The sequence below is a fragment of the Pituophis catenifer genome, unplaced genomic scaffold, assembly GCF_029215685.1.
Source record: "Pituophis catenifer annectens isolate HBS135680 unplaced genomic scaffold, rPitCat1.0.hap2 SCAF_1, whole genome shotgun sequence".
Lineage (NCBI taxonomy): Eukaryota > Metazoa > Chordata > Lepidosauria > Squamata > Colubridae > Pituophis > Pituophis catenifer.
Genome location: NW_027256881.1, coordinates 26,013,386 through 26,033,370, shown reverse-complemented (window position 1 = coordinate 26,033,370; position 19,985 = coordinate 26,013,386). Strand labels below are relative to the sequence as shown.

Sequence of the window (19,985 nt, the reverse complement as noted above, 5' to 3'; positions counted from 1 at the left end):
CAGTTTGCCCCTGAGTTTGTCTTGGAAGGAACTGATTTGATAATCAAACTGTATAAACAAACTAAGGAGACATTTCCTGACAGTTAGACTAATTAATCAGTGGAACAACTTGCTTCTAGAAGTTATGAATGCTCCAACACTGGAAGTTTTTAAGAAGAGATTGGACAACCATTTGTCTGAAATGATATAGGGTTTCCTGCCTGAGCAGGGGGTTGGACTAGAAGACCTCCACGGTCCCTTCCAACCCTGTTATTTTGTTATTCCATTGTGCCTTTGGCCAGACTGAGTGAGGGACCCATGATGATTTTTAATATGTATTAAGGGAGATTTGCTTTAATTGTATTGTTATTGTTCTGTTGTTTGCGATCCAGCGTTCACTGCGAGTGAGGCAATCTAGAAATGCTTTTAAAACAAACAGTTGAAACTTGTCCTAAGCTCCTTTTAGGTAAACCTCTCTTGAAGGACAATTTCTCTCAACATCTCTGATATTATCACAGAGCTGTATGATCCTTGAAGTTGAAATAGAAGAAAGAAGAGATTACTTTTCCCAGTTTATTACCATTTGCTTCTCCATTGGACTCTCAGAGAGGATTAATCCCTTGATAATTGTCTGCCTCTTCTTGGAATATATACAACATGAATATTTGCATTACTTTGTTGGTGCCACATCTCCCAGCTCAGGGCATAGGATGCAGAATGGCATGCCCAATTTTTACTTTTAATTTCTTGGATATGATAAATACATAATAGAGTGATTTTCCCCCCAGCACTAAACAATCACTTCAAAACATAATACTGCAATAGGCATCCCAATAAATCATTTCAAACCCAGTACAGGGCAACAGCTCAGATAAATACATAGCAACGAAATTTATCGGGGCTAAAAAGAACTTGCAGCCCCAGAATTTAAAGTAGATTGCAGACATTAAATTATAGATCTTAAAAAACCCAAGAGAAAAATGAAAATTGAAGGCCAGTATTTCCTGAGGCAGAACAGTAGAAAACTTTTGAATCCCTCTGAAAAATCTGTACTTCTGTTTAGGGCAGCAGGGTTTGATGAGAGTTTTGCTAATGAATATTTTATTTCCAATAATGTAGTTTCATTTGCTTCCAAGAACCTTACCCCTCCTCTCTCTGGGATTTGTGCTTTATCAGGTAGCAGGTCGCCTGCATGTTGAAGTGGTACGTGTGAGTGGAGATGTCGGGGAGAGAATTGCAGGAGGCGATGACAGCTTGGAGGGCTGCTTTGAAAATGATTTGCAGGAACACAAGTTAGTGTGCATGGTGAGTTCTCTGAAAACTTTCCTAATTTTGCTTTTCCAAAATAAAACAGTTTGACAGAGAAAAGCCTGCTTGTCCTGAACTGTGTGCTCTTTGGATTATAATTTTAATTATAGTTATTGTGGAGAGTCAGTTTGATGTAATGCAGGGATGTCAAACTCTATTTCATTGAGGGCTGAATCAGGGTTGTGCCTGACCTTGGGGAGCGGGGCAGGGTGGGTGTGGCCAGCTCAATGTCACTCGTGTCGGGGGCGCCTGTGGCGGCCCGAGTGCTCTGCCAGCAAAAACAGGCTCCTGAGCTCTAATTTTGGCTGCAACCCTCTGCCAGTGAAAACGGAACTCGGGAGGGCCGCCTGCGGCTCCGTTTTCACTGACAAAGGCACCACCAGCTGGTTCTTCGCTGTTTCCAGGGTGGCCCCGCAGGACAGATCTGGCCTGCGGGCCTTGAGTTTGACACCTTTGGTGTAATGATTAAGGCATTGGGCAACAAACCAAATTAAGGCCCTGAGTTCTGGTTCAGCCTTAAGCATGAAATCAGCAGGGTGACCTTGGACCAGTCCCCCTCTCAGTCCTAGGAAGGAGGCAGTGGCAAGCCACTTCTGAAACCTTACCAAGAGAACTAGAGTCGACTGGAGTCCACTCTGACTTTAAAAATGCTATTGTGACCTCTGAGCGTGCTGGCTAGGGGTGATGCATATTGTGTAATATGTTGGAAGGGCAGCAACTGGAAGAAGAGTGGCCTAAGTTAGTTTTACGTATAAATGCTAGAGCTGTGAGGCCAAAGCAATCTGTCAGGTTTAATCACTATTGTGTCTGCCTAACTATACCCATTCGAATGTACTCATGTATTCATTTTATTGCGGAAGTTTTGTTTAAAGTAAAAGTTTGGTAGCTCAAAGTACATAACTTTTACTGGCTTTTTTTTTTTCCAACGGTCACAAAGACAAATATGTGAGTTGTATTGGAGCAATACAATGTATTTGTATTGGAGCAAAGTCCTATCTTCAAATAAAGATAAAGAAGTCTTCTGGTTTAGTTTCTGTTTTATAGTGAAGCAACCTTTAAGAACAGACAGCATAGGTCTGTTCCTGTGCTGACCCCTGGTGGAGAAGTTTATTTCAAGACATAATTTAAGACAGATTTTAGTTAAATACTGCCTGTTATGGAAGCTTCTGATTTTATAAGGCAGACATTAGTCTGAACAAACTAGCCATGCTACATTTTATATTGAACTGTTATTTTGTCGTCAACATTTTTTATTGAATTAATAAAATACAAGTAAAATACAAAGTACAAAGTAAATAGAAAAGCAGTGTGGGGAGGGGAGGAAAGGAGAAATGAAGAAAGACGAGAAGAAAAAGATGATTTCCGACTCTCTCTGTTATAGTAAAATAAGGCATTAACATCAAATCACAACTTTTTGCTTTTTCATAATAATACGAACAAGCCATTTCTATAAAGATACATTGAATTGTTATGGAATGCACCCTATTCATTATTTATTGTCGTGACCTGTATATGTGTTTTATGTGCCCCTTTTAATCCCCTAGATTAAAATCCTTCAAGCGACTGGTTTGCCTCAGCATCTCTCCAATTTTGTGTTCTGCAAGTATTCTTTCTGGGACCAGCTGGAACCTGTGATGGTTGCCCCTGAAATGGATCCTTCTTTGTCTCCCATCAGCAAGGAGCCACGGTGTATGGTTGTCTTCGATCATTGCAATGTAATTGTTTTTATTGCTATCTCGTGATTCAAGTGCTTGCCAGGATAGGTGGGCAAAGTGTTTTCTTCCTGAAATTTCTTCCTGAATTTTAATTCTGAAATGATGCTAAGCTATAGTGTGTGTGTGTGTGTGTGTGTGTGTGTGTGTGTGTGTGTGTGTGTGTGTAGAAACAGAATGACATATGCTCTTAACACACATATTATGATATAGATTATGGCTGATCCAGGTCATTACGGACTGTTTAATGAATCATGATTTTAAAAATCCCAACTGGGTATTACCCTGTTTCCCCCAAAATAAGACATCCTCTGATAATAAGCCCAATCGGGCTTTTGAGCGCATGCACTAAAATAAGCCTCCCCTCGAAAATAAGCCCTCCCCGAAAATATTTAAACGCAGAGCTGGAAATCAGGTAAGACGGCAAGAAGAGCCCCATCTTGCTCCATGTGCCCCAAAATAATAAGACCTCCCCGAAAATAAGGCCAAGAGCTTATTTCGGGGTTCAAAAAAATATAAGACAGGGTCTTATTTTGGGGGAAACACAGTACATGTGAGCGGTGCTATGTATGTGTCTCATTTTAAGCTTGAAATTCTGCTATTAGTACTGTTTCCCCCCAAATAAGACATCCCCTGATAATAGGCCCAATCGGGCTTTTGAGCACATGGCAATAAGGCCAAGCGCTTATTTCAGGGTTCAAAAAAAATATAAGACAGGGTCTTATTTTCGGGGAAACATGGTAATAAAATGGGAATGCTTGGCAACCCATTCTTTGAAACATAAAAACATAGAGATAGCTTACCATAACATCCAAATGAAAGATACTGTTTTTTTGCACCTAAAGAATTTATTATATTCATAAGCCAGTTCTAAACCGATTGTTAGCTTATGAATGTTGTCATGTATAGTCATAATGAATTATAATCCTACATGTCACATTCTTTTGTTGATACTGTTTATATTTACCTGTAACCAGAATTGAAAATATGGTCTCAATAAGCATGCAGCTAATGACTGAATATCAGGATTCTTGGCTTAAAGTGGCATTGCTCCAAATCTCTCTTTTTTCTAGCATTTATTAGGCTAAACATTTTATATATATATATGTTTTCTCAGGTTTTCACAGGTGTTTGTATGTAGGTCTTTGGTTATTCGGGTCTTCTCCCACGTAAAATTGGAAGTGTCTTGGCGACGTTTCGACGAAGTCTCATTCGTCATCTTCAGGCTGGTGTTCTCGGCTTCGTGCTTCCATTGCTCCTGGAAGCACGAAGCCGAGAACACCAGCCTGAAGATGACCAATGAGACTTTGTCGAAACGTGGGAGAAGACCCGAATAACCAAAGATCTATTTATTTAGAATATTTCTAGGCTGTCACATAATTGGAATTCTCTGGTTCACTTCCATTAGGAGTTAAAATAATGTTTTAAAAAATCAAAAACTACTTATAACCAGTGGCAGAAATGTTTAAAATTCAGAAATCGGGAAATATCCTTAATTTTTTTACCATGTACATAAAAATTCTAGAAATTCAAAATTATCAGGATCTTAAAGAGTTTGAAAGTTCTTTAAAAACTTCTATATCAAAAATCTCAATAAGCCTGAAATAAAGGGAAAATGATTGTTCACTGAAAAAAAGTATAAAGTAGGTTGGACTTCTATAGGAAAAAGCTTTTAATAACCAAGATTTCAGCACTGGAAGAAATGCCTTTTTCCTTAGTGCACACCCTCTGAATTTCGTTTTAGGATTCTACAAAGGACCAAAGTCCAGGTAGAAAATGAGACAGGGTGTGACTCTTCAGATAAGAAAGTCCCAACCATTTAGAGCTTTAGAAACCAAAACCAGCATTTTGCATTGCATCTTGGAACAAACTAGAAACAATAGGAAAGACAGCACAGTCTTATGTGATTGTCCCAGTTAATAAACATCTAGTCCTGGGAAACATATGTGCTATATGTAATTCAGGCTGACTGTCTCTTATTTGCTGAGCTACAGTGTTTTCCATGGATCATTTTTCTTCTGGGGACTCTTAAAAGTACAAAAGGCTATTCTGGAAAAGCCTATCTCAAACACTCAGATCCCTCCCCTTTTTCCACAACAGTTTTCTAATGTAAGCAAGTTCTTCAAGCTTCTTTTATACAGTCTAAACCAGGGGTGTCAAACTTGATTTCATTGATCCCGGGGGGGGGGGGGGGCGGGGAGATCAGGATGGGCATGGTCACCTCGATGTCACTCATGTTGGGGGCACCCGTCCTGGGCTCCCTTTTTGGCTGCGATGGCCTCCAGTGCTCTACCAGTGAAAACAGAGCTCGGGAGGGCAATGTGCGGTCCTCCTGAACTCTGTTTTCACTGGCAGAGCGCCGCAGGAGGCCATTATAGCCAAAAAGAGAGCTTGGGAAGGCTGTGCGCAGCGCTCCGGAGCTCTGTTTCCTCTGGCAGAGCACTGCAGGAGGCATTGCAGCCAAAAACAAAGCTTGGGAGGGCCACATATAGCCCTCCTGAGCTCTTTTCACTGGCAGAGGCACCGCAGGCCAGTCCTTCGCTGTTTCCAGGGCTATCTCGTGGGCCACATCTAAGCCCCCTGTTGGCCGGATGCTGCTTGTGGGCCTTGAGTTTGACACCCCTAGTCTAAAGCATGCATACCATGTCATTAAAACTGAAATCAATTCTTATGATGGCTTATAAAATTGAAATGTTCTGATTTTTTATTTAAAAAAAGCCCTTAGTAAAAACAAAAAATAGAAAAACAATGCAAAAGCTTTATAAAACAAATTATAATTCAGTATATTGTTGAACAATATAAGCTCTCTCTCTCTCTCTTCCTTTTTTCCAGCACTTTTAAAAAACTGTTCCTCTCCCTTTAAAAACAATTTAAATTAATGTCAGCACCCAAGTAGCCCCGTTCTTAATGTTGACCAACTATATCTCAGCTGCTTCTGGCATAAAACCCAGCAGATTCAGATTGTTGAAAGTGATTCTCGATGTGATTTAGGCTGGTACCCTTTCCGTGTGTAACATTGCATTCTCCACCACACCATCTTGAAGACAACAGGTTCAGGAAAGGTAATTTAGTGGATGGAAATGCTTGTAAAGAGCTGCTCATATCTAAACCCTATTCTAATCATAACTAGAACCCAGCATAGCAACTCTACATTATTATTGCCTTTGTATTGCAAATGGGCAATACTGATATGCCACTTGAAACTGATAAAAATAGTATCTATGCATATTGAAAGCTCCAAGTTGTAAGAGAATATATGTTATGAAGAAATATATGTATATATGTTATAGTATATTATTCTTGATAATATATTTGTCTTACAACTTGGAGCTTTCAACATGCATATATAATCTTTCCAAAAGACTGCTGGTTAATTGCCTGTCGAAGCTGTACAATCAGGCAATATCACATGGAAGAGAGAAATGAATTCATCATAATGAAAAGCAATAATAAATCTCCAAAAGTAGGACAGCAAATTCCATCCATTAATTTTGCTATGTTTCCCCCTGTGGTTTGCTTCAGGATTCCAAGCATAAAGCTTTCTAAATTGCTCTCTAGATCCTTCTGGTACTCCATTTATCATAGTGATTTAAGCTTTCTGTTAAGGTTGCAGATCTCAGCTGTTGATTGTTCCAGTTCGGGTATCCTATTGAGACTAATGTATGCTAACATGTTTGTTCCCTTATTTCAGCATCTAGATGTTGCAATAGTAGGGAAGGAAGTGCACGATGCATTTTCATTTTAATCCTTTTCTGACTAGGAATTCTCTGTCAATATCACTGAAGATTTTATGGAATATCTTTCTGATGGTGCTCTAGCAATTGAAGTGTACGGACATAAGCAGTGTGATTCTCGCAAAAACCCAACACTGTGGGATTTAGGAATAATTCAAGCCAAAACACGAAGCCTCCGAGACAGGTAAAAGAGATGGCACTTAGCTGATGAGCACATTTAAAACTTGTGAGGGAAAACTGTGTAGAAGTCAGAAGAGAAGTTTTATAAGCAAAATATGAGTTATTGTGCACTTTCTTCCGATCTTCCAATCTATTCCCAAAGGCCATGGGGGGGGGAGCATTACTACCTTCTCTCCTTCTGGTTTGCATTCTGCCACAACTCTTCCCTCTACTCTTAAATCACTGCTTTTCTAAAATCTCAAGATTCTATTATAGCTATATTAGGAATGGAGTCGGTTTCAACTCAATTCAATATGTAGCTCTTTTCAAAACGTAAATGCCAATGTTGGCAAAATTTGATACTCTTAAGTAACTTAGGCGTAACCACAAGGGAAACTTAAATGTGTTTTCCCAACTGAAGTGAAGCTCCACTGAAACTATTTCCTTTTTAATGTTTCTTTCCCATGCACGCACACATATTCTCCCTTTCTTGCATTCTTTTTTGCCCCTATATACTCCCTCTTTCTCTCTTTCACGCATACATCCTTATACTTGCAAAATTCTCTTCTCTTGGTGTATAGTTTCCAAAGCAAAGTAAAATTTTTGAGCACTTTTCTGGAAGGCATAGTGTTTCATTGGTCTCAAAAATTGTGTTTTGGTAGGTGGAGTGAGGTCACCCGCAAAGTAGAGCTCTGGGTTCAGATTCTGGAACTCAATGAGAATGGAGAATACTGTCCAGTAGAAGTAACTACACCAAAGGATGTACATACAGGTGGCATTTTCCAGCTCAAGCAGGTAAGATTTTAACAGATTAACAGAGTTGGGAGTCCAACCCCCTGCCTAAGCAGGAGACCCTACATCTGGCCTCTACCTAGGATCGAATCTCAACCACCTGATGGTAAAGACCATCAATAATGTCAATAGTTATTACGTTGCCTCTCTTTTTAGAGGTGTGGTTGATTTGACTACGTAAACACTATGAATTTGGCTTTTGTCAAATGATGTTCAGGCTACTCCCTTCTTCCCTTGGTAGCATAAACAAACATAGGCTACTTAGCATCACATTTTCCTTCCCCTTATTTGCTCTACTGTTCTAAGCACCTCTGAGGAAGACTAAGCTTGTTTACATCACAGAATTCTTTCCCTTGATATACTATAGAAAAATCTCAAATTCCTTGGACATCCATTAACTGGATTTTGGATATTTTAATTTGAACTTCTCGCCCCAAGCAACAAAGTTGTTTCCAAGACTAGAAAATATACGGCTATATGGTAAATGTAATTTACCGTATATCATTTGCATGATTACAGCATTAATGTTTTACATCTCTTCAATTAATTTGTGTAATGGATGCAAATGAAGTAATTTAACAGATATTTTAAATTAATGTCTCTCCCTTCTACCATCTGAGGTTTTAGTTAGTTTTCTATAGAAAAGGCTCTGTGGAGAAGCCTTTCCTCTAGGTTAGGGCTGTCAAACTCCCGGGCCATGGGCCGGATGCTTCATGCGCTGGCCACACCCACACCCAGTTTAGCAAAGGGGGAAAAAGTCCTGATATGTCACGTGATGCTGCCGTGACGATGTGACTTTGACACCCTTGCTCTAGATGTAACTGACCAGCTAAGCTTTTAGATGCATTTGCACAAAATAGAAGTCTTAGCATCAACCTTCATTAAGATTAGCGTTGGGCAAATTAAGACCAATTGGAAAGTTGTGCTTCAGTATATGTACAGAAGATGAATTAATTCAGTTACTGGGTTATGCATATTATATGAAATCAGCCAATGAGAACTTTATGTTAAAATCCATTCCTTTGATTAGTTGCCATTAATCTCATACACATGAATGAATAAGCATATGTGAGTGAAGAAGACAAGTTGCTCCATACCATGTTGGTATTGCTCTATCTGTACTTTCTAAAGCCTACACCATTGTAGTTCTAGTGTAGCTTTCCCCATCCTGGAACCTTCCAGTTGTTTGGCACTTGCTACTTGCAGCAGACGCCTGCCCATTCCAATTCTGCAAGTTGCAGTCCCAACACACTGCGAACACTCATCTAGTAAATGAAATGTTTTTCATGCTCAGCTTTCAGGAATAGTGTGGGAGTGTTTTAGTTTGCAGGCTTAGGATCAGCTCTTAGTAGAAGATATAGCTCAATAGTTTACCACCAAGTTTACATAGAGTAGAGGCCTAGGTTGCAATGTGCCCCAAACAAATTCAGATAGCCTGGTTGGGAAAGACCTTTGGTGAAGATCTTGGAGAGTGATGCTAGTCAGAATTAAGGAATGCTAGACTGGTAAACTAATTGTCTGACTATCATGGTAAGGCACCTTTATAATTTTATGACCTTAGTGTTTTATGATGTAGTCTTAATGCAGACAGTGTTTTCAATTTGCTGTTCTCTCTCCCCCTGAGCAATTCGGAATGAGTGGGCAAATGGTTTGATTAATCAGTTTGAATGATCAAGATGCTGAGACCTCTTTTTGCCAGCAGAGGTCACCCTTACTTCTTGGTCTTCCTATACTGCTTTTTACAATATTTTCTCTGGATGTACAGGGACAGTCACACCGAATCCAAGTGGAAGTGAAATCTGTGCAAGAATCAGGAACATTGCCCCTCATGGAAGAATCCATCTTATCTGTAGCAGTGGGCTGTGTGCAGATCAGATATATCAAGTCACCAAAAAGTCATGAGAATTATCAGGTAGAAGATTCTTATTGTTGCATACCAAAGCAGTTAAGTGTGTTCATGCATATACATCAAATCCACTCACAAAAACGTCTATCTGTAAATCATTGGCAGGAAACTTTCTCTGCTTCAGTTTCTGGAATGAGTGGGTCATTCTGAATTACTTGGACAAATAAGCTTACTGCATTTCTTCTCCTCTATGTTTTAACTTGCAGACCTGTCATGCAGAATGGAATGGTGAATTAGAACCCACTTTCTTGAGCCCATCAGAGTTTTGATATGTGCTGAGTTACATACATCTGTGTGAGACAGGGAGCTGTACTGTTTGAAAGCTGGAGGTTGAATGTTCACACCTGTCAGTGAATGGTGTTCTCTACGCCTGCTTTCAGAAAGACAATAATTTACATGTGTGTATGTATTTTGAATGTAGAGAACATGTTTTGGGTGTTTACGAATTGACTATAGCAGAGGGCTTCCCATTGATCAAGCAATTACTATGGCCATGAAGCATCCTTTTTGCATATGTGTGCGTGCCTTTGAGTCACCATTGGACAGGTCCCTGTGGTTTTCTTGGCACGATTTCAAAAGTGATTTGACATTGCCTCCTTCCTAGAGCTGAGACAGAGTGACTGGCTCAAGGTTACCGCGCTGGCTTTTTGCTTAAGGCAGGACTAGAATTCAGAACCTTCTGGTTTCTAGGTCTTCCTGGTATCTTAAGCACTACATCAAACTAACACAAAAGTATCCATTTACTAGAAGGCAAATAGTTGAGACTTCCCCCATCCATCTCCTTGGCTGCACAGGATGTAGGAGTCCTTGGTGCTCCCTTGGGTTGTTTTCTTGCAGACTTTTCATTACCCAAACTAGGTAACTTCATCAGTGCTTATGGTTTATTGGTGCATAGGATGCTCTCCATAACCCAAGTTAGCCTTTTGTAATTTTTCTGAGCAAGAAGGTAGATTTCTTAACAAAGCATCAGGCTGCAGCCATCCACAATTTTTGAGGCCTATTACCATTCAGAACTTGCACAAAAATACATCATTTAACACACATTCCTATATAATGTTTAAGAGAAACAACTTGTGATACTTTTTAAAAACATATTCTAATAGCTATTTTAGAAAGCTGGTGGAGCATTTGTATCCCAGAATTTCAGCACTCCCATATCTCCTATCTTTTCCCCCAAGAACAATTGATTCAAAAATAAACTATAAATGAGAGTGTTTCTCTACCATGGGGACCTATTAACTGAGAGTCTTTCCTTGTACATAATATATGCATATTTGATATAAATTTGGCTGCAAAAATTTTGGAATTTATGTGACTTTGCATGGTTTTTACATAGGAAGAAGATGATGACATGGACAGTTATCAGGTAAATATGTTGCGATTAGTATCTTCTTTGAATTATTTAGCCTTTTTTCGTTAGAAAAATAACAGTGTCGTTATATTCTGTCTCTTGATTCACGGGTTCAATCTCGTGTTTCCCCGAAAATAAGACCCTGTCTTATATTTTTTTTGAACCCTGAAATAAGCGTTTGGCCTTATTGCTGTGTGCTCAAAAGCCCGATTGGGCTTATTATCAGGGGATGTCTTATTTTGGGGAAAACAGGGTATTGTATTTTCTAAACAAAAGTTATTAGTGTTGTTATGGTCATTAGTCAAGTAAGATAATTTTCTTTAAAAACACGTGGTAAGAATAAAATATGTCTGGGCATAGAACTGAGACAGCATTGGCTATACTTATGGACTGCTTTGGAAGACTTGTGATGGGGATAGAGCTTTGGATAGTGAGATATTTATTTATTTAATAAATAAATGAAATTTATCTAGTCAGTTGGATTCTTGATTTCTGGTCAGTTTTCAAACCATCAGTCATTGTATACTTCTAGACTGGCTCAGAGGATTAGGAATGGATGGCACACAAAAAAAATTCTTTTCACTGGCCAGTTCCAGATATTTGGGGTGGGTGGGTGCAGTCTGACCCTAGACCCCTGTGGCAGGGCTCTAAATTCTCTTCATTGTTTAACATTAACATGAAGCTGCTGGGCAAGATCATTCAGTGACATACAGTTACATATCATCCGTCCACTGATGATACCCTGATGTATATCTTAATTCTGGGCCAATCAAGCATTGTCTCAGTGTCAGTAGATTGTGGAAGACTGGAGGGAGATGACCAGACTTAATGTCAACTATACAAAACAAGTGGATGTGGATTTGGAGGACTTCAGTTGTTAGTATTAGTTCAGGTTGCAGTATCCCTTGTGGAACTGAAGAGCAATTTGGAGTTCTAGATTTCTGGTTTATGCTGGAAGAGCAGATGTCAACCATGGGGACAAAGATCTTTGCATTATTGTAATCCTTCTTGTGTATCAATTGTACTCATTCCTGGATTGGGAGACCCTCCACAGTAATTTGTCCCCTAGTTAGCTCTTGTTTGGACTATTATTACACAATCATGTTGAAATTCCTTTGAAGAACACTTGAAAGTTGTGGCTAGTCCAGAATGAGGCAATACAAGTATTTTTCAGAGTATAAGACGCACCTTAGTTTTTGGGGAGGAAAATAAGAAAAAAGCTGATTGGCGGGTGGATGGCCTCCTAGAATACCCCCAATCAGCTGTTCCCAGAGGTGAATTTTAGCAACAGGTTCGTTGGTTGTGAGCTGTTTGCCTTGCTTTTTTATCAGCCTCTGAAAGCCTCCGAAACAGAACTTCAGAAAAAAAGCCTCTGAAACTTCGTTTCTGAGGCTTTTTTTTCCAGAAGCTGTTTGGAGGCTTTTTTTCTGAAGCTTCCTTTCAGAGGCTTTTTTTTTCTGAAGCTCTGCTTTTTTCAGCCTCTGAAACCTCCGTTTGAGAGGCTGGGTGGGGCTACATTCGGAGTATAAGACACACCCAGATTTTCACCTTCTTTTTTGGGGGGAAAAGGTGCGTCTTATGCTCAGAAAAATATGGTAGTTGTAGGCATATGGCGTTACACTCATGTTCCACTGCTATTGCATGAGCTGCACTGGTTACCTATGGCCTTACAAATGCAACTAAGGGTACTGATAGTTACCTCTAGCACATTGCTTTTTTTTTCCTTTTGTTTTACTTTCAGTGGCTATTTCTTTGTCCTGAGACCTGAGTTTCAAAACATTTTGCGTGCAGAGATTCAGACAGCCACATTCAGAAGCAAACTATTACTTCTGGATGATTTGTTATGTTATTTTTTTTAAATGTTATTTCTTCACAGGATAGAGATCTAGAAAGGCTGCGCAGGAAATGGTTAAATGCTCTTACAAAACGCCAAGAGTATCTAGATCAACAACTGCAGAAACTTGTGGGAAAGCCTGGTAAGCATAAGTAGTTTGTTATTTTCCATTGCAACTGCTGCCAAAGTTGTTGGGAAGCTAAGAAACCTGAAACACTTCAGGGCATCCTCAGCTGCATGGAAAGTCATCCTTGCACTCAGACAACTGAGTGCATATAGAACAGCTCCAGGCCTATCTGCTGAACACAAGGTGATATAGGACTGAAAGAGCAGTATACGTGCAGGTAAGAATAGAAGAGGCCACAATGGAACTACCAGGCATGGCATCTTATGCCTATACCAATATGTACTTTAGAAGAATATACAGATCAGCATTAATACAACTGTTGAAGAGGATTTTAAAAGTCCTCCCAAGTATCCTTAACAATGTATGTATTTCTTCTTGCAGTTTAAGGCAAGGGTGAAAGATTAGGGCTTTGTGATCTCTAGTAAAAGTTAATAAGTCCTCAAGGCAGATCTGATTCTGTTGATTACATGGACACAACTAAGTAGTTTTCTTGGCAATAGTAGATGAGTAGTTTGTGGATATTTATTGACTTCCCAATAAAGGGGCGCGGTGGCTCAGTGGCTAAGACAATTGAAAGGTTGGCAGTTCAGCGGTTTGAATTCCTAGTGCTGTGTAACAGGGTGAGCTCCCGTTACTTGTCTCAGCTTCTGCCAACCTAGCACTTCGAAAGCACATAAAAAATGCAAGTAGAAAAATAGGGACCACCTTTGGTGGGAAGGTAACAGCATTCCGTGCACCTTTGGCGTTTAGTCATGCCGGCCACATGACCATGGAGATGTCTTCGGACAGCTCTGGCTCTTCGGCTTCGAAACAGAGATGAGCAATGCCCCCTAGAGTCGGGAACGACTAGCACATATGAGCAAGGGGAACCTTTACCTTTACCTTTATTGACTTCCCAATCTAGGCTACAACCCTGGTATTTTTGATGCTCTCCCATTGAAGTATTAACCTGCTAAATCTATAGGAACAAAGCCAGCCAGATGCTGCCATTTTCTGATATGGTTTCCTGAGGTCCCTTCCAATTTTCATTGAAGTCATCTTTGGAGGTGTTGTTGAGTGTATAGTGAAACTTTCTTAACCTTTTCCAGACAAATCAGAAGATGATGTTGATCGAGAAGCTCAGCTGTTAGAGATGAGGTTGACCCTTACAGAAGAGAGGAATGCTGTAATGGTGCCATCTGCTGGCAGTGGGATCCCTGGAGCACCTGCTGAGTGGTAAGGCCTGCAATAAAAAAAGCTATACCCTGCTAGATTCACAAATTGTTTGGGTTCCTGTTATTTGCTTGTGGTGAACTGTGGGGAAGAAATAGAAGGGTGCTATTATCTTGCTTGTCACCATGGAGAAAGTATAGGCATTGTGTCAATGGGATGAAAAGCAAAGAAGTTCAGTTACCCTCCTGGAAGATGGTAGAAAAGTAAAGAGAAGATTGGTTTTTGAAAGTGATAAGAGTAGGATGTTCTGAAAGTAAAATGTGCATGAGAATGAATGAAATGCCTAGTAAATGTTTTAAGTTGGGCAGGAAGTAAAAGTGAGAAAGAATGACATTTTCTTAATTGTTTAATGTGTTAATATATAAGGAACGCTAGTCATGATGTTAAAGTTAGGTGGGTTGGAGGCCTAAATATATTTGTACTCTGTATGTAAATGATACCATGTTATTGGTTGAGAACCAAAATACAACATGTGCAGGTGCTGGTAGACAAGTGAGTAACATGTGGCCTGTTGCAAGGAATTATTGCTTGTTGAAAGACCGGGAAATGTCTGCATGTAAGAGCTAGCTTCTGTCCATTTTGTAATTCAAAAGTAAGAGTTAATTGTGTCAGGAAAAGCAAAGTATATTGAATATAACAGGAATTATATTCTGTTGAATATAATATTCTGCTGAAGAAGTGTATGTGATATAATAAAAAGAGATAGGATCAAAAATGTAACAGATGCCAATTCAATGTGAACTGAATATAAAAGAAAGTGACCAATGCAAAAGAAATACAGTGAGTTTGTTGGATCATATATAGACAGAAAGAATGAGGACAAGTGAAAGAGTCAAGAGAAATGGGAAAACTAAGAAAGTTGTGCTTTGACGTAGCTGATAAGCTAGAAAGCTCTGGAGAGGTATAATGGACTAGATCACAGATCTCAAACTCGATCATGTCATGTGACAAATCGTGACATATCGCGACATTTTGCTGAGCCAGGGTGGGCGTGGCCTGCATGTGACGCATCTGGCCCACGGGCTGCCAGTTTGACAGGCCTGAACTAGATTTAGCTACGTTTCCTTTTCTTTTTTCTCAAGCCTTTTATCTATTTATTCCTTCTTTTACGCTCTGTATAATGTAATTTATCCTGAAAGAGAGCAGGATTACCAATGTATATGGAACACATGAAGAGCCCTACTAGATCAACTAGTCCAGCATTCATTGTCACATGGTGGCCAGCCAGCCATGTACAGGAAGTCACAAACCTGACAGAGTTGTTACTTACTTTGCAGCTGGTGTTTAAAATCTACTGGCTGTGAGTAATGAGTAGGTAGACATCCAATAGTAGTAACTGAGATACTACCCCTCCCCTCAAATTTGTCTTGTCCTCTTTGAAAATAATCCAAATATGGGACCGTCATCATATCTGAGGGCAGTATAATGCAGCTGTAAAACTGAATAAGATATGGTTTGTATAATTTCCCACAAAATATGGCTGCCCTTGGTGTTTGCACAGTTAATCAGGTTTGGTTTCAATACCACAAGAAAATCTAATACATATTTTGGAAGTTGCCCCAATATAGCTAAACAGCCTTTGGGATGGTCCCTGTGAGAGGTTTTTAAACAGTGCCCGAGTTGAAGGAGGATAGGAGATGTAAAAGCAAGTAATCCTGAGGATGTTTGAGAAAAATCCCTAGTCTGTATGCACTTTCTTTAAAGTAGCAGAATTTTTAAACAAAGTTTAATTACAATCTTCTGTAGGAGTTGAATCAATATTTATTGCTACTGCACTTTAGCTGATTTAAAAGAAAAAAATGAATAGCAATTGCCTGGCTCATTCACTTAAAAGCCTTCCCTTTCCTTGCGGTATTGCATGTAAGATTAACCAGGATTCAGCATTTCATAAGTCCTGAGTAGACAGAGATATTTTGCAAAATCGTCTTTTTAGAATATTGAAAGTACATCAAATACGCCTGCAATCTTTGCTACCTCATGGAAGTATAGGAAGGCTTTACTGAATGTAGAATTTGGGTACCTGAGAATCTTGGTATTCTTAAAAAAATAAAGCTTCGCAGTTTATGGCTGCGAAGAGACCCCTTCAAATGCATAGGAAATGTCACTTGTCAGGACTAGAGATGAAACCCTGAGAAGAGTCATTTTTTCTTATTTGTAGAGTAATATATTTATTTATTTATTTATTTATTTATTTATTTATTCAAATTTCTATACCGCCCTTCTCCTTTCGGACTCAGGGCGGTGAACAGCCAAGATAAAAACATCTATACAAAACATCACAGTTTAAAAATAAAGTTAAAATAATTTATAATTTGGCCCACAATTTAAAACTTGTCAATTAAAATCAATATTAAAATTTTAAAAACTAACCCTAAAATCAAGACAGACCGGCTAACTGGAAAAAATGAGTTTTTAGGGCCCGACGAAAAATCCGAAGGTCGGAGATCACTCGTATCTCTGGGGGTAGATTGTTCCATAGGGTAGGTGCCACCACAGAGAAGGCTTTCCTCCTGGGGGTCGTCAGCCGGCATTGTCTGGCCGACGGCACCCTGAGGAGGCCCTCTCTGTGGGAGCGAACCGGCCGGTGGGAGGCTATTGGTGGCAGAAGGCGGTCCCGTAAGTACCCTGGCCCTAAGCCATGGAGCGCTTTAAAGGTGATCACCAACACCTTGAAGCGCACCCGGAAGTCCACCGGAAGCCAATGCAGCTCGCGCAGGAGAGGAGTCACATGGGAGCGCCCCTTCGCTCCCATAATCCCCCGCGCAGCCGCATTCTGCACCAGTTGGAGCCTCCGGGTGTACCCCAAGGGGAGCCCCATGTAGAGAGCGTTACAATAGTCCAGACGAGAAGTGACGAGTGCTTGAGTGACCGTGCGTAGGGAGTCCCGGTCCAGAAAGGGGCGCAACTGGCGTATCAGGCGAACCTGACAAAAAGCCCCCCTGGCCACGGCTGTCATATGCCCTTCTAAAGACAGCCGCGCATCCAGGAGGACACCCAAGTTGCGGGCCCTCTCCGTGGGGGCCAATGATTCGCCCCCAATAACCAGCGATGGCGTCAGCTGGCTATACCGGGACGCCGGCAGCCACAGCCACTCGGTCTTGGAAGGGTTGAGTCGAAGCCTGTTTCTCCCCATCCAGACCCGCACGGCCTCCAGGCACTGGGACATCACTTCCAAGGCATCATTGGGATGGTCTGGGGTGGAAATGTACAGCTGAGTATCATCAGCGTACTGATGGAACTCCACCCCAAAACCACGGATGATCTCACCCAGCGGCTTCACATAAATGTTGAACAGGAGGGGCGAGAGGACCGACCCTTGCGGCACCCCACAAACAAGGCGCCTTGGGGTCGACCGCTGCCCCCCTGTCAACACGGATTGCGACCGGTCGGAGAGATAGGAGGAGAACCACCGCAAAACGGTGCCCCCCACTCCCAGTCCCTCCAGCCGGCGCAACATGATACCATGGTCGATGGTATCAAAAGCCGCTGAGAGGTCTAATAGGACCAGGATAGAGGAAGAACCCCTATCCCGGGCCCTCCAGAGATCATCCACCAACGCGACCAATGCCGTTTCCGTGCTGTACCCAGGTCTGAAGCCGGACTGGAGCGGATCCAGATAGACAGCTTCATCCAGGTACTGGAGAAGCTGTCGCGCCACCACACTCTCAACAACCTTCGCAATAAAGCGAAGGTTGGAGACTGGACGATAGTTAGCCAAAACAGCCGGATCCAGGGATGGCTTCTTGAAGAGAGGCCTCACCACCGCCTCTTTCAAGGCAGGCGGCAGGACACCACTATATATAATAATTATATATATAAACCAATTGTATATTTATTGGTATGAAACAAATGATCAAGATCAGAGTTCCCCAACCTTTCCAAGAGTGGGGGAGGGGGGAAAGAGGGGGAGGTGGGAAAGAGGGGATGGTTTTGTGGGAAGGGCAGGCGTGTACGCACGCAAATACCCATTGCTTGCACGAGTGGGGTTTCGAGTGCCCGCGTGAGTGGGGCTGCAATGCTTGCGGCGACACTCGCGCAAATGGGGCTGTGCGCGCACACGCGGCCTGGTGGCCAATAGTCCATGGCCCATGGGTTGGGGACCTCTGATTTAGATGCAATTTCAGATATCACATACTGTGTATCACATAGGATCATTTCACATGTTACACATAGAGGTAGTTCTTGCTTAACGATAGGTTGCTTAGTGACAATGGGCCCCTCCCCCAAAGCTAGGTATGATCCGGTTCTGGGTCTTGACAACTGCACACATGCATGCACAGATACACATAGCCAATTGCAGCGTTCCATAGTCACATGGCTGATTTTCAGTGGTTTGTGTTTTTTTTGCCAGTTTCCAGCCTTTTCAGTCAAGATGGTGGCTATAGTTGCCCAATAGAAACCCTGCTCCCTTTTTGTATGTTGCATAGAGATAAGAAGGGGGCAGTACTTTGATTGTCCAATCCATCTGCAGATGCCCCTGCTATCTGCTAATTTGAGTGTGATACTGGCACATCAATCAAAGGTTTGGTGTCATCCTTGACCCAAAAATGGTTCTATATCCCCGCATATATCCCCACAATTGGTTTAGCTATGTTTTGGATCTTGGAGAAATGATTGTCAAACGGTGGCACATCTTACCATTACTTCTGGTTCGATCTGTAGAAGCCGGAACTGTTTTGGGGGCCTTCAGTCAATCACTTGGTCAACCTTCTTTTCTCTGCCTATCCATGAAATCTAGAAGACCTAGTTATTTGCTGTCCCATTCCTAGCAGACATACGTCTTTGCACTTAGTTAACTACATAAATTACAGCACATAAGAAAATCTAGTTACTTGAAATAGACACACGTATTTGTCTGCTTGCTATTGAGAATTCTGCCATGACTGAACACTGGCGCTGAAAATTACTGATTGTCCTTTACATCTGCAAGGAAAAAAAATTAAGTTAGAGCTACGTTCACCAAGGTTATTATTGCCTTGTCCTAGAGTTGCATGGGTACTGAATGTAATATGCAATGGCTGTGCATCACCAGGAACATGTCCTGCATTAACTTTCTCCTGCATTGATATGCCAATGTTGTCCGTGGCTTTTGTTTTCTTTTAGGATACCTGTGCCTGGTATGGAGACACACATTCCAGTCATTTTCCTTGATTTAAATGGTAAGCTTCACCAGGGCAAACAATGTGAGATAAGAGCTTTATGAAGGGAGGTGAATTTCAAGAAAGGAGATACAAAAGGGATATATTGAGTAGATCTTGGTGGGTGAAAAACAGCCCTATAGTATAGGCCAGGGGTCTGCAACCTTAAACACTCAAAGAGCCATTTGGACCCATTTCCCACAGAAAAGAAAACACCGGGAGCCACAAAACCTGGGTGGGTGTGGTCAACTCGACGTCACTCACTTCCACCAGTCACATGACCCTCCTAGCCACGCATACCCAGCCAGTCATTAGGACAGAGAACCGGTTGTTAAAAAACACCGGGAATCACAAAACCCTTTTGACATCTCTCTCCCTCCCTCTCTCCCACTCTCTCTGTATCTCTCTGTCTCTGCTCTGGCTGCTTCTCCATCCCCTGCTGTCACCCTTACCTTCTCAGGCCAGGCAAGGAGTGACTGGGAGGGGAGGGAGAGAGGCGGGGCCAGTGGTGGGATCACTTGACATGAAGCCACAGCAGAGGGCCCAAAGAGCCACATGCAGCTCCGGAGCCGCAGGTTGCTGACACCTGGTATAAGCAGTTATAAGAAGTCCTGTCAAACATGTGTTCCTCCTTTTCTTCTCCTTTATTTCCCTTCCCCAAAACAAAAGCATTTACTTTGTTCATTGCAACTTTGCCTTTTCACCTTGAAAAGTTCTTGCAGGCTATAAGAGA

General features: G+C 41.4%; 1 protein-coding gene across 1 annotated transcript in view; it reads left to right on the top strand.

Annotated features, from left to right (window-relative positions):
* The window catches only part of KIF13B (kinesin family member 13B), a 100,749-nt gene that overhangs the window by 45,597 nt on the left and 35,167 nt on the right, over positions 1–19,985 (top strand). Inside the window, exons 18-26 of the mRNA XM_070932208.1 lie at positions 1,156–1,284; positions 2,832–3,002; positions 6,760–6,917; positions 7,555–7,687; positions 9,450–9,596; positions 10,927–10,956; positions 12,818–12,917; positions 13,991–14,117; positions 19,218–19,273. Coding sequence (XP_070788309.1) covers positions 1,156–1,284; positions 2,832–3,002; positions 6,760–6,917; positions 7,555–7,687; positions 9,450–9,596; positions 10,927–10,956; positions 12,818–12,917; positions 13,991–14,117; positions 19,218–19,273 — 1,051 coding nt within the window. The remainder of the gene's footprint in view (positions 1–1,155; positions 1,285–2,831; positions 3,003–6,759; positions 6,918–7,554; positions 7,688–9,449; positions 9,597–10,926; positions 10,957–12,817; positions 12,918–13,990; positions 14,118–19,217; positions 19,274–19,985) is intronic.